This window comes from Ixodes scapularis, unplaced genomic scaffold (genome assembly GCF_016920785.2).
Source record: "Ixodes scapularis isolate PalLabHiFi unplaced genomic scaffold, ASM1692078v2 PGA_scaffold11__112_contigs__length_91849675, whole genome shotgun sequence".
Taxonomy (NCBI): Eukaryota; Metazoa; Arthropoda; class Arachnida; order Ixodida; family Ixodidae; genus Ixodes; species Ixodes scapularis.
This window is the reverse complement of record NW_024609837.1, coordinates 28,465,016-28,479,022: the sequence shown is the minus strand read 5'-3', so window position 1 is coordinate 28,479,022 and position 14,007 is coordinate 28,465,016. Positions and strand designations below refer to the sequence as shown.

The 14,007-nt window shown below is 49.6% G+C and overlaps 1 protein-coding gene across 1 annotated transcript in view; it reads right to left on the bottom strand.

Moving 5' to 3' along the window:
• Positions 1-14,007, bottom strand: part of LOC8052464 (protein polybromo-1) — a 60,848-nt gene that overhangs the window by 34,612 nt on the left and 12,229 nt on the right. The window contains exons 12-17 of the mRNA XM_029988875.4: positions 8,660-8,806; positions 5,956-6,087; positions 3,891-4,072; positions 3,596-3,707; positions 1,617-1,787; positions 1,400-1,543 (exon numbers count right to left, since the gene is read on the bottom strand). Of these exons, the coding sequence (XP_029844735.2) occupies positions 1,400-1,543; positions 1,617-1,787; positions 3,596-3,707; positions 3,891-4,072; positions 5,956-6,087; positions 8,660-8,806 (888 nt within the window). The remainder of the gene's footprint in view (positions 1-1,399; positions 1,544-1,616; positions 1,788-3,595; positions 3,708-3,890; positions 4,073-5,955; positions 6,088-8,659; positions 8,807-14,007) is intronic.

Below are 14,007 nucleotides of genomic sequence, written 5' to 3'. Positions count from 1 at the left end.
AGATGGTAACGGCTGTACCACCTATCCAAGGTCAACAAAAATTTTTTTTTTTATTTAGGAGAGGGGGGCGAGGGTTTTGCGTTGAGGCGAAGGCTTTGCAAACCCTAAAAGCCTTAGACTGATAAAAAGAACTTTCCCTAGATCCTTAAGGAACCCCCTTCCCTAGGCCCCTAGAGGATTTCTGGAGTGCCATCATCTTTCAACATGGCAAACGAGCTAGGATCATTGTTTGACGGTGCGTGCTAAGTTTGTGATCTTGAGGAAGTTGTGAATAAGCTCATAGGTTCCCACAGGATGCACCGAATTTGAAACTTTCTTTAACAACGTGTGAACTAGAAAACTATTAACATGAGCATGAGTATCAGCAGTGAGTGTGATCATGCGGTGCAGGGCTGACAGTCAAATGGTCTAACAAGTTCATAGCTTTCACTGCCCTGTTAGACCAGCTGTTGAAGATCCAGGAAAAGTCATTATTGCATCACATTTCTGATTAACCAAGGAGAGAGAGGTGTTGAACGTTGGTGTTCAGGTTTCTATAATTGATCTGAGGCTTGGTGTAAAACTAGTTTTCTTAACCTATATCACAAAACAATTTATGAATAAGATTCAGTAAGTACAGAGTACATGCCCAGTAACAATTAGGGCCACAGACATGAGAAGAGCCATGAAAATGAAAAAGCATGATGTTTTTACTTTAAATGTTTATTCGCAACGTGATAATGAGTGCAGCATTCCGGTTAACTCCAAATTTAGGTAGGTCCCATTTTTGGAAAGGAAGATTTTCTGGTACAGGCAGGACCGCCAAAGATCAAGCAGGTAGTCAACAAAGTGCAGTGTCGGTGAATTGTATTAGTTGTTTGGTTGCCCAGTGAGAGTAGATCGCTAGGAAAATGCTTTCCCTAGGCCCTTTGGAAAATAGTCCTTAGAGAACACCTCCCTTGGGTCCCTAGGCAAACTTTCCCTCGGTGTCCAGGAAAGTAGTTTCCCCAAGTCCTTGAAAAACTTTCTCTAGTTCTCTCAAAAGTCGCTCCCTACACCCCTAAATGAATACCTTCCCCAAACCGCCAAAATCTCCAGAAGTAAAAAAAAAAAAAAATGCTTCCCCTAAGTTTTAGGAAAGGAGTTTCCCTAGGTATTTAAAAACTCTTTACCTCGTCCTCTAGATCACTCCCTACGCCGCCGTTGAATACTTGGCCCAGATCGTCCCTAAAAAACTTTTTCTATGCCTTTGGGGAATGACCCCCAGGCCTTTGAAAAAATATTTCCCTAGGTCTTTCTCGCGAGAAATACCTTCCCCATATCTTTAAGAAAAATATTTTAACTGAGCCCTTCGGGAAAAAGACTGCAACGATTCTGTTGGCACCCAGAGGGTGCAGTTGAGAACAGAAAGGGGTGGGACCTGGTGGTTGTAGACGGAGATGAAGAGGTTGGTGAGCAGCTCCTGCACCAGGCCCCGGACGTCGGGCACCCCTCCGTCCTCCAGGTCCTCGCTGCTCAGCTCCATCTTGGTCTGCAGGGCTATCCTCTGCAGGATCAGCGCGTCCTGCAGGGTCAAGGCCATTAAGCGGTGTTCAAGCATCCGCCTCCGACGGACTCCACAAGAGGCAGGGGGGTACCTTGTAGATCTGCGAGTCTGGCTCGTTGTACTTGCAGGCGTTGTCAAACAGCAGCACAAAGTCCGCCAGCAGGTCGTCCATCGAGTCGTACTGGTTGTACTTGAGCAGGCGAGTCGCTATGCGCTCCATGTCGATGGGCTTCTTGATCACTTCGTAGTAGTCCGGGTATTCCTGGGTGTCACAACGCCAGCACCGTTACCGCAGATAATCGGCGCATACTCGAAATCATCATGTACGCCGAGAGGGTGATGAGTGAGACTGTCTCAACTGCACACTACTGCGATCTTGTTCTGATCGATTGTGACTCTACCGTAAAATACAGAAGCGCCCACAATTAATCTGTTCAAAACTTGGGAATTCTGCAAATTAATCAATAAAAGTACCGACGACCAGACACAAGATTCTGCAAGGCAGAAGATCCTCTTCAACACCCTGGGGGAGGAAGAAACAGGCAACGGTGGACAAGGTAGAAAGGGGGAGGGGAGAAAGCGGGGGGAAAGTGGAAAGCGGAAACTGGTTGTCGGTCTTTAAGTGTTTGATTTGACTGGACAAGCGCCCATGTCTAGATTTATCCAGTTTTCAGTGGAACTAGGGCGGGTGCTCCCCCGGTATTTTGCAGTACCTAGTAGTACTCCAAAGTGCTGCTCAAAAAGACAACTACCGAGCTTTGTACCTGATGCTCTACTTATTAAACATTTCATGAGCAGAACTGGCTGCAAGATATTTAGAAAAATCAACCGAATTTGAACATAGACTGGTGCTGTCTCACTCAATAGATGCTTGCGCTATGACGTCCTGAATAAATTTAAATCTTCCAAAAATTTTTAAAACCCCCCAAAAAGTTTGTTTCTTAGAAAAAATTAAAAGGTCTGCACCTATAAACGTAAATTGTTTACAGCGTAATCTAATCAAGGTGAAGTCTTACACACCTTTTACAGAATAGTGAGGGGGTGCTCTACAAATATGGTTCCGTGTTTTCAGTAAATACCGACGAACCACGAAAATGAACCCTCCAAACCGTTTTATCCGATTCGGAGAAAATCGAGAAACGTGGAATTGTAGCTGTCCTTGAATGTGAGAAATCCAAGCTTCATGAAAAGAAGTCTATCTGCAGCTCAATTCTGTGTTCATTCAGAACACTATCCACACTGAAATGTTTGCGAGGCTGCTACTTCCTTCGTGAACCACATCTCCATTGTCTGGTTTTCTTTGCTTATCAATACCAAAATGTTTTTTAATATTTGGGTCACGCACATGTTGCTAGGAGTTTGGGGATTGCCACGTTTATGTCTCGTTTTCTTCAACAAATTCCCCGGGAAATGCAGATTCTTTGTAAGACGTCAAAAATTGACGCCGAAAAATACAAAATTTGAGGGAAAATTAATAAACCCCAAAAACCAGGGAAGCCTACCGTAGAATACCGTACATCCGCCCATTCCACAATAAGTGCCCATTCCCAAATTTGTAAGCTCTGAGGAAATACGCGCAGTACACTTATATGTAAGATTGATGATCGGACAAGCGCCCATCCCCCATTCTCTCGCGATTATTTCGAAATTTTGAGCGGGTGCTTGCCCGGTATTTTACGGTATCTACAAAGAGTGTGATGCTAAGAAAACCACACGATACCTTGCGGTACCTGCAAGCTGCTTACTTCTCACTTGCAATCAATTCACACGACAAAATTGCCAAAACATAAACGTCCTTTGAAAACGACAATAGCGTAGGCTTGCTACTATTTCATTTAGGTTACGCTATTGCGTCCCCAAAAGTGGAATTGAAAAAACAAAACGAAAAAAAAAAAAAAATCCTACACAAAATAGGTAGAATCTCGGAAAGCTTTTAAATGTGCTTAACTTACCAAAATATATATATATATATATACACATTTTTCTTTGGGGGGGGGGGGGGGGGGGGGGGGTATTTAAAGTTCTTTGCACCTGAAGTAGTCCCGACCACATAGGCCAGTGGCAGCTTACCGCTCGGGAAGGAAGCTTCATAAAGATGGTGGACAGCTTGCGTCCCTTGGGGTCGGTGTACTCCTTGATGGTGTCGTAGAGGACGCGCAGCTTGTGGTTGCGGCTCTTGTTCCTGCAGGGCGCATCACTTCCTTCAGAACATCCCCCGCCAAGGAGGTTGTGTCGGCAGAAAGACCGGAAACCCAAACGAATCGACGGAAGAATCCCACAAACCCTTTAGAAACAACTTATCGCAAGTTCACCGGCAGGTTCGGCTCCCAAAGACGCGGGGCGGTAAGGTCGGGAGGTGGCTCACCGGCGGGGCATGGTGCGTGAGGCTCGAGAGTCGTACAGGGGTCCCAGCTCGCGCAGCTTGTCGTGCAGCGCCCTCTCCAAGGTGTCTGCGTCCCGGTAAATCTGGGAGCCCTCCTCGTTGTACAGCCGGCAGTTGGCGAACATCAGACGCAGGTCGGCCAGCATGGCCTCCTCCGACGCATACTGCGGGAGTGGTCAGTCCGTCTTGTGCAGAGCGCCGTCGAGAAGGCGGCGAGGGTCACCGTCTCCCACCACAATCACCGCCGCACGAGAAAAGAAACTGTCGGAAGCGCGACCTCGACAACCGTTGTGCCCGCAATCAGAATCGCGGTGACAAAAAAATAAATCGCAGAACCAGTCGCGGCCGCATAAACGTAACTGTAGAGTCGGGGAAAAATTAATCGCAACAACCACTGTCACAATGCCGAAATAGTCAATACCGTATTTACTCGCAGAACGAACGCACTTTTTTTCCTGAAAAATCGATGCAAAGTTAGGGGGGGGCGTTCATTACGCGAAGTAAAATTTTTTCGTCCGTATTTACTCGCATAATGAACGGACTTTTTATCATGAAAAATCGACGTAACTTATCTCTTTGCGCGCGGCGCGGGTCCCGTAACCAAACTGGGATGTGCAAAAAGAAAAAAAAAATCTCCTCTTGTTTTCTTTTTCTTAGCTCCTTGGGTTTTTTTGTTTTTGCCGCCTGTTTTTCGCAAGCTGTTTCGTTTGCTTAGGCGAGGGCTTTCCCGCTCATCTTTCTTATCTCCTTGCGCGCGGCGCCCAACGCGCGACCCCCCCCCTCCTCCCCCCCCCCCCCCCCACCGTAACCAAACTGCGCTGCAAAAAAAAAAAAAAGAAACGCTCCTTTTTGTTTTTGTTCTTTTTCTCTTAATTCCATAATTTCTCTCTTTTTTTTTTTTTTTTTTTGTTTTTTGCAGTCTTTCGCAAGCTGTTTCGTTTGCTTAGAGGGCTTCTCCGCTTCTCTTTCTTACCTCCTTGCGCGCGGCGCGCGACTCCAAAGTCCAAACTGCGCTGTGAAGAAAAAAAAAAAAAAAAAAGCTCTTTGTTTTTTTTTTTAGTTCCTGGTTATTTTTTTTTTTCTTCTTGCCGCCTTTCGCAAGCTGTTTCGTTTGCTTAGAGGGCTTCTCCGCTTCTCTCACCTCCTCGCGCGCGGCACGCGACCCCGAAGTCCACACTGCGCTGTGCAGAAAAAAAAAAAAAAAAAAAAAAGCTCTTTATGTTTCTTTTTTCTTGCTTCCGTTGGCTCTTTTCGAATTTTTTTTTTAACGCCTTTTGCAAGGCGTTTTGTTCGCCCATGCTGCCCTTTCATTCCTGACCTCGCTGCACCAGGATAAAAAAGTACGTTCATTTCGCGCGCGTGGGGGGAGGGGGTCAAAATTTTGACGTCGGAGTTGGGGGTGCGTTTATTACGCGGGTGAAAAAAAAGTCGAATTTTTGTGACCCGACTTGGGGGGTGCGTTCATTACGCGAGTGCGTTCATTGTGCGAGTAAATACGGTATTATGGCATAAGGTACGTACCTCCAGCGATGTGGTCAAGATTATGGCATAAAGTACCTCCAGCTACGATGCCCTCAAACCACGGTGTCCCTGTGCCGAGCAGTTACAACTCGGCATGACAAGAGGACCCAAGCAATAAGCCTGCCCCGGAACACACTGCGGGTACTCAAAAGTCACGCTTCCTTTCTCGAACATTAGGCAGCATGATTCAAACCGAAGCCGCTAAACAAGAGGTGCAACGTAACCGAAACCGTACCGTTGTTGTCGGGTATGCGACCTACCAATGCAGCACCTACTGAAGTATTCCAACGCTGGGCATAAAACGCGAGGGTAACGACGTCGAAAACTGGGTTGCTCGGTAGGCATTTACACCACGGAAAGCTTGCGGCGTTTGAAAACGAGGACCGAAAAAGGTGCAGGTGAGACGCGACGGATGTGCGGTCCTTGGCTACAGCACTGGGAGATTTACGTTGCCCGAAATACGGAGAACCACATTCCAAACGACGCGCTATGTTCAAACGTCCCATGCGGGGGCCGGCCGCCTTACCCGGTTGGCCTTGACGTTCTCATCTATGGTGCGCATGTCGATGGGGTTGCTGATGATCTCGTAGTAGTCAGGGTAGTCCTTGCGCAGGGGCTTCTCCATGAAGATGGAGATGAGGGGACGCCCCATCTCGTCCTGTGGCCAGAAAAACGCACGCAGACGTCCGTGCATCAACGTTTCAAGCGCGTCGTGCCGTGTCCCGTGCGAAACCGCCAGGGCGAGAGCTCAAACCGAGCTGGCGTCCTCGTGCCTGCCGTAGAAACTGCTCGGAATCACTTTGCTCTTTCCGCACTTTCAGATTGTTCGATTAAAAGGGGATATAAAATTACTCTTTCATTGTTTCAGCAAATCAGTCATAAGCAGTGCTGGGTAAAGCAGATCTAAAAAGTATTTCAAGGAGAGTACAAAGAAAACAAGAAGTTATGTACTTCAAGTAAAGTAGTATATACACCAGGCACAATTTACTCGATGTAAAGTACTAGAAATACAATGTACTTTCCAAGAAGTAGTTTCTAACACAATCTTTCGTGGTGCCCTTTGATTCCGTAATCAATCGGGGATTTTCGAAAAGGGCGGTGAGTATTGGATAAAGTCGGGTGGCCACAGAGTTATTGTTTTACTCTCGCTGATCAACTATTTCAGCACAACCAACTTAGAAGGCACTTATTTGTATTGGTCTTAAAGCCACCAGTACTTCACTCGGAGAAATGACGAGACGAGTGATGTGCCGTCTGCTCAGGTTTTTGGTGAGAGTAGAATATCCCGCCTCTGAGTTGACAAGGCACCATTTTGTGACACAATTTTAACGACACTAAATCTGGGCAATGTACTTTGAAGTTAGGAGTTTGACTTTCCTCGGAGTACCAGAAAAAAATGTATGGCAAATTGCTAGGTAATTCTAATGTAGTGATTGCGCAGGCGAGCTGGTGGATGTTAACCATTTTGACAATTGTGGTGGAAAGAGATGAGACCTTTGTTATCTTTTGGCTTTGGAGGTTGAGAAGGTTCTGTGGTGAAGTTCGTGGAGTGTATATAAGAGGGTGACCAAATAAACTTGTCTTTAGCTGTGTTAGAGACATGTCCTCGACTGTTCATTTTTCTTCTACTTTGAAACTTTAATTTTTTCCTGCCTCAGTCTCGGGCTAAGAACAAAATAGGCAATTCTGTTTGATATGTGAAACATCCTAGCATCACAAGCGTTTAGCAATGACTGCACTTTGTGGCTACACCGATACGCAATCGGTGTCACGTATGGTAAATTTCCCGCTAAATTTCGCAGAAGAGTTGAATTAGTGTATAGGTCACGTGACGCCAATTTCCCCGCTAAATTTAGCGGAAAAACCGAATTTATGTGTAGGTCACGTGACAACTATTTTCCCACTAAATCTGGCAAGGAAACTGACTTTGTTTAGAGGTTACGTGACATGAAGCAATGTGACGTCATCTTTTCCGTTAAATTTAGCCGGGAAACTGAATTGGTATTAAGGTCACGTGACATGGTTTTTACTGCTATATTTAGCCGGGAAACTGAATTTATGTGTAGATCATGTGGCATCAATTTTCCCGCCAAGTCTAGCGGGAAAACTGAATTTCTGTAGAGGTCACGTGACACGAATTCGTGACGTCACTTTTCCCGCTAAATTTAGCAGGGAAACTGAATTGGTGTCAAAGTCACGTGACGTCTGTATACCCGCTAAATCTAGTAAGGAAACTTAATCCGGCCTCACGAAATCCAGAACAACTATAACTCATTTTCACCTCAAGAAAAAAGAAAGTTTTGCACATTATTCATATGCCGCATGAAATAGTTCTTACAGGATTCGGTTGCGGATAGAAGAAGCAATGTTTTTTGGCGTTTGAAACATGTACGACTTGATGAGGTTACATATATCAAATCTAAAATCCAACTACATATACTGTCGAGACCGGCTATAACGAAGTCGGTTATAATGAAATAGCGGCTACAGCGAAGCGATCACGATTTTCCATTTTCTTTTGCACTTCGTTAAACAAAGTCGGTTATAACGCAATAGCGGATAAAGCGAAGTGATTTCCAATTCCTGATAACTTCGTTATAACTGGTCTCGACAGTATCTTAATTCTCTACTCAAAGGAGCAATAGTAACGCACCGCAAGTTGCCGGACTTTTTTTTACTATGCCTCTTGAGGTGAAAACGAGTATAGCGAAAGAACTTTTCACGTTAAAAAAATACTTTAAGTAAAGTACTTGTAAATACCATGAGAATCTACTTTAAGTGAGTAAAAATTTCCTAAACCTACTTAAAGTGCTAGTACTTCAAGTACAACATACTTAAAGTACTTCCCAACACAGATCACCCGCACACACAAAGCATGAAACAGGAATCAGTTTTCCCGAACCAACCGAGGAAAAGATTAGCTATTGGCGAAAGATAAACCACTCAAGTCAGGCTTGCCGGAGGTTGAAAACCCAAGGGGCCACTAGCTTCGACAAAAGTGGAGCAGGCATAAGTCAAAACCGTCGCAGCCAAGAGCTGCTTCAGAACACGACATGTCATGCGAAGAATGAGGTGGTATCCCAACCGGAAAATTGTGCAAGAAACAGAGGTCTCCCGCAGCAAGCTTGTATTTCACGGCGCCTACGATGGTGTTAAACCAGCCGAGGACAGAGGTTCCGACGTCCCGGGACAATGACTCGCTTCGACTCGGGAGCACCCTATTGACGTACCGTGTGGTTGAGCAGGGAGCGTATGAGTAGCTTCAAACGCTTCTTGAGCTCCCCCGGCGTGGAGAGGGGCGGCCGTCCTCGGGGACTGCCCTTCTTGGGGCCCCTGCGCCGGGACTCCGCCTCCTGACCCCCGTCGCTGTCGGAGTCCTGAAAAGGACGCACCACTCCTTGCAACCCGGGCGCAGACGCAAAACGGGCATTCGGGCGTGCGAGCTCGAGCAGGGTGCCCACCTGACCCGAGACGTGAAAGTACAGCAGGGAAAGAAAGAAATAAGAAGGCAAAAATGCACTTCGACTTTCCCACTACCACAACTGGGATGCAATACTATAGCATAAAAATGTGTGCACGCAAATCTGGAGTTTTTTGCAGAGCATTCCAGCTGCTGCTCAAAGCACTCCTCCGCGTTATTGTACCGTGCACTAATGTGTTTGTTTTTTATCCTACGACGCCCCAAAAAGTAGCACTCCTGCGGTAACATCTGTGTTGCACAGACCCGGGCTAATCTCACAAGGTCGGGTAGACTCGGCAGGTGGGGAATGAGAACATGACGAAGGGTAAAGGAACGACCGGCATCACTGGGACAATCAGCTGTGTGCTGACCGATGTTAGCTCGACAGTTGTTGTCGAGTGCTCCTGTAAGCAAAAAGAGGAAGTGCCTATGTATACTAGTAGCCACCTCGAGAAGAACCAAGGTGATTTGGTCACAGATTTCTGGACTAGTAGAATCGAATCAGAAAATGATGCAAAACATTCTTTGGCACGAGGGCCGCAAAATAGTCCACGACAGTTGCAAGGGGAGATGTGGCAAGCCCCATGAAGAGATCTACAAACAAATCCTGTCCCTCAATGAGCTCAAGTAGGACAGAGAATATTGTGGATTCAAATAATGTTCTACTGAACTCGTTTTATTTTTCTGAGAGATTACACAAGAATAACGACATTAAAACTACGAGGAATGTTCCTGCGTCCTAACCGGGCGCTGCTCGCAAGGCGTCTGCCCTCTTCTTCTCTCTCCTCTCTTGCCGTGGGGGCGACTTGAGTTGTTTAGTCTACCACCACGGAGGTCTGGCCGACTGGCCCGCAACCTGGCCCCCGAGCTGGTGTCGGGTATCCCCGGTGCGTGCCTGCCTCCTCCGCGGCTCGAGGGAGCGTGTTGCGGGGAAGACGGTGCTGTCGCTGCAAGCCTCTACATCACTCCCCCCCTAGTGGCACAGAACGCAGAAAGGTGGCACGAGCAGGAGAACTTGAAGTTTATGGTTCACGCAGGGAGAGTTGAAGCCTGTCCGGGTAGTGAACTCGCCGTCCGGAGCGTGTGGTTCTTTCCGGCTTTTTCGAGATAGGGAGCGCTCCCTGGTCTTGCGCGGGTAGAGAAGCCGGTGAAGAACGAGGCGAAGAATTTGTAGCTGGTGGAAGGATGGGGAAAGGGAAATTGGCGTCGGAAGCGGTGTTTACAAAAGCGGGCTTCAGGCGGTCGGTGGCGATTACTTGGTTGTTTCCCCTGATTGTGACCGTGAATTGTTTGGGTCCCCGTTTTACGACCTTGTAGGGGCCGTCGTACGGTTGTTGGAGGGGAGTTCGCACCGCGTCGTGTCGAACGAACACGTGTGTGCAGGTGTCGAGATGTGTGCTGACGGAATGGTCTCGACGAGCCGTTCGAGGTGGGGTCGCGCGTAGTCCTTCCATGACCTCTTTTAGGCGGGTCACGTAGCTTATTGGGTCGGACAAGTCTCTGTTGCTCGCTGGTGTGAAAAATTCGCCAGGTAATCGGAGTGTGGTGCCATAGACCAACTCTGCTGTTGTGCACGAGAGGCCTTCCTTGAGCGCTGTCCTGACACCAAGAAGGACGAAGGGCAGAACGTCAGTCCAGTCGGTGCGCTGGTGTGCTTTCAAGGCTGCCTTCATTTGCCGATGGAACCGCTCGATGATCCCATTGGCAGTCGGATGATAGGCGGTTGTTTTCGCATGCTTTGATCCGAGCAGGCGCGTCAGTTGAGTGAAGAGTGACGATTCAAACTGGCGTCCGCGATCGGTCGTGATGATGGACGGTACTCCGAAGCGTGAAATCCAAATTGACACAAAAGCGCGAGCGACGGTTTCGGCAGTAATGTCCGAGATGGGAATAGCTTCCGGCCAGCGTGTGAATCTATCTATGCAAGTGAGGATGTACCGCTGGCCTTGTGATGGTGGTAGCGGTCCGACAATGTCAACGTGGACGTGGTCGAACCTTGCATCGGGAGTCGCGAAGGTGGAGAGGGGCGTAATGGTATGTCGCTGGATCTTAGCTCGCTGACAGGATATGCACTCTCGAGCCCACTGACGAACATCGCGATTCATGCCGGGCCAAACGAAGCGAAAAGTAACGAGATGCTGTGTTCCCCGTATGCCCGGGTGCGATAGCGAGTGCAGTTTCTCGAACACCAGTTTACGGAAGTCTGCGGGAAGAAATGGACGAGGCGCTCCCGTCGACATGTCGCACCACAGAGTTGCGTCATGCATGGGCAGTGGTACCTCTCGCAGTTCCATCGAGTGCGTAGCTGTGTGCAGTTGGCCGAGCTCGGTGTCTCTTTTCTGAGCAGCAGCAAGGGCGGCGAAGTCCAGCACTGGGCGTTCAGCGGCGCCGATGCAGAGGCGTGACAAGGCATCCGCCACCGGGTTGTCGCGGCCGCTCACGTGTCGCACGTCCGTCGTGAACTCCGAGATGTACGACATTTGGCGAAGTTCACGAGTTGTGTGGGCTTGGCTATCCGACTTCAGCGATCGTATTGCGAAGGTCAGTGGCTTGTGGTCAGTGAGAATGAAGAAGCTTCTTCCCTCCAAGAGATGGCGAAAGTGGCGAAGCGTCAGATATGCGGCGAGAAGCTCTCGTCCGAAGGTGCTGTATCTGCGCTCGGTGGGTGACAGTGTCTTGGAGAAAAAGGAGATGGGCTTCCAGATGTTGTTTTGCCATTGCTGAAGGACCGCTCCAATCGCAACTTCCGAAGCATCCGTCATGACGCACAGGGGAGCGTTGTCCTCGGGGTACACCAAAAGGGTTGCGTCGGCGATGTCTGCCTTGATTTTGGTGAACATGCGCTCCGCTGTTGCATCCCAGGTCAAAGCCGCTGCCTCGCCGTGGCTCTTTTTGAGGAATTCTTGCAGGGGTTGGAGGGTTGTTGCGCAGTGGGGGACAAAACGCCGATAAAAATTGACGATTCCGAGGAACTCCCGCAGCTGGCGTCGTGTTGACGGTCGAGGAAAGTTCCGGATCACCTCAACCTTCGCGGGAAGTGGACGGATGCCCTGGTGGTCAATGTGGTGTCCCAAGAACTCCAGCTCACCTACACCGAACTGACACTTGGCGGTGTTAATGATGATGCCGTAGCCCCTGAGACGCTCGAACACAGCTTTGAGGTGTTGTTCGTGCTCGGCGGGTGATGAGCTTGCGATGAGAAGGTCGTCGACATAGGCACGGCAGAAGGTTAGTCCTCGGAGTACTTCGTCAATGAACCTCTGAAAGGTTTGGGCGGCGTTCCGAAGACCGAACGGCATCCGGACGAATTCGTATAGTCCGAATGGCGTGATGATCGCGGTCTTCGGCACGTCGTCCGGGGCGACGGGGATTTGGTGATAAGCGCGCACCAAATCAATCTTTGAAAAGATGCATGCTCCGTCGAGGCTGGATGTTATGTCTTGGATGTGGGGGATCGGATAACAGTCGGGAGCGGTGACGCGGTTTAATGCGCGGTAGTCGCCGCATGGTCTCCAGTCTCCGGCTGTTTTCTTTTGTACCATGTGCAGTGGTGAGGCCCATGAGCTCGACGACGGTCGCACGATGCCCAATTCAAGCATGTGCTGGAATTCCTGTTGAGCAATTCGCAGCTTGTCACGAGACGACGCGGTCGAGCATGGACGGGAGCTCCGGTGGTTTCAATATGGTGAGAAACGCTGTGCTGCACAGGGCGTTCGTCACAGCCAGTGCGCGTCAACTCCGGGAACTCGCGCAAGATGGTTGTGAATTGTGTTGGGGCGTTAGGAATGACATGCGCCGGAGCTGGAGAAGGCACTGCGGATGATACGCCCGACACGGAGAGGTTAGTTATCGTGTCGAGGAGACGCCTTCGTCCTATGTCCACCAAAAGTCCGAAGTGTCGGAGGAAGTCCGCACCAATAATGGCATGTTGCACGTCCGCGACGACGAACACCCAGCGGAAGGTCCGTCGGAGACCGAGATTCAAGGTTAGCGAACGCTCACCGTAGGTGGGAATTGGCGTCCCGTTCACAGCTTGGAGCTGCGAGGTGCTGGACATCCGCTTGTCTTTAGGTGTTGCCGGTAGTATGCTGACCTCGGCACCGGTATCCACGAGGAAGCGGAGCCCGGTGTCGCGGTCGGGGACGTAAAAGAGGCGTTGGCGGCTGTCCGGAGTGGCCGAGGCACTTGCCGCCTCTAGTGCTCCGCCGTTCCGTTTCCCGTGTAGTGGCAGGGTGTGGTGCACTTAGTGGCATTATCGCCGAAGCGGCGGTGGTACCAACAGATGTCGGTTCGTGCTGGTGAAGAAGATGGACGGCGTCGTTGGGACCGCGACTGGCTACGTCCGCGATGTTGCTGCAGGGTCGCGACGGCGGTCGTCAAGCGGAAGATCTTCGCGCGGAGCTGTTGTATCTCGTCCGTAGGAGCTTGGACGGCCGATACAACCGGAGTCGAAATCTCCATCAGCTTGTCGGCGAGCTCTGCCAGGTGTTCAATACCGAGGTCTCCAACGGACGCCAAGATCATGCGCACGTTGTGGGGCAGACGCTGGACGAACAGGTTCCGCAGGAACGAAGCGTCGATTGTAGATGCCTTCTCACCCATCAGCTGCTGCATGCGGCGCCAGAACTGGGTAGGTCGGCGGTCACCAAGTTCCTCGGTGGTCAGGAGTTGTTGCAACCGTCTTTCCTCAGAAGCTGTTGTGCGGCGGATCAGCTGCCGCTTGAGGGTGGCGTAGGCATCCGTGGCTGGTTGCTGGAGGAGCAGGTCGCGTACCTCGCTGGCGATATCTGGTGGAAGGCTGGCCACGATGTGATGATACTTGGTGCGATCAGCGGTGATCTTCCGAGTCGCGAACTGCGCTTCCACTTGTAAAAACCACAGCTCGGGATCCGCAGGCCAGTACGGTGGGAGCTTGAGGGCGACGACGGAGACGCCTTCCGCAGGGGGCGCCGTGGTTGAGGAGTTGGCAGAAGCATTTTCTTCTTCTTGATTCATCGCAGCGCTTGAGGTCGGGTTTTTCGTTAGTCCGGGTCACCAATGTGGATTCAAATAATGTTCTACTGAACTCGTTTTATTTTTCTGAGAGATTACACAAGAATAACGACATTAAAACTACGA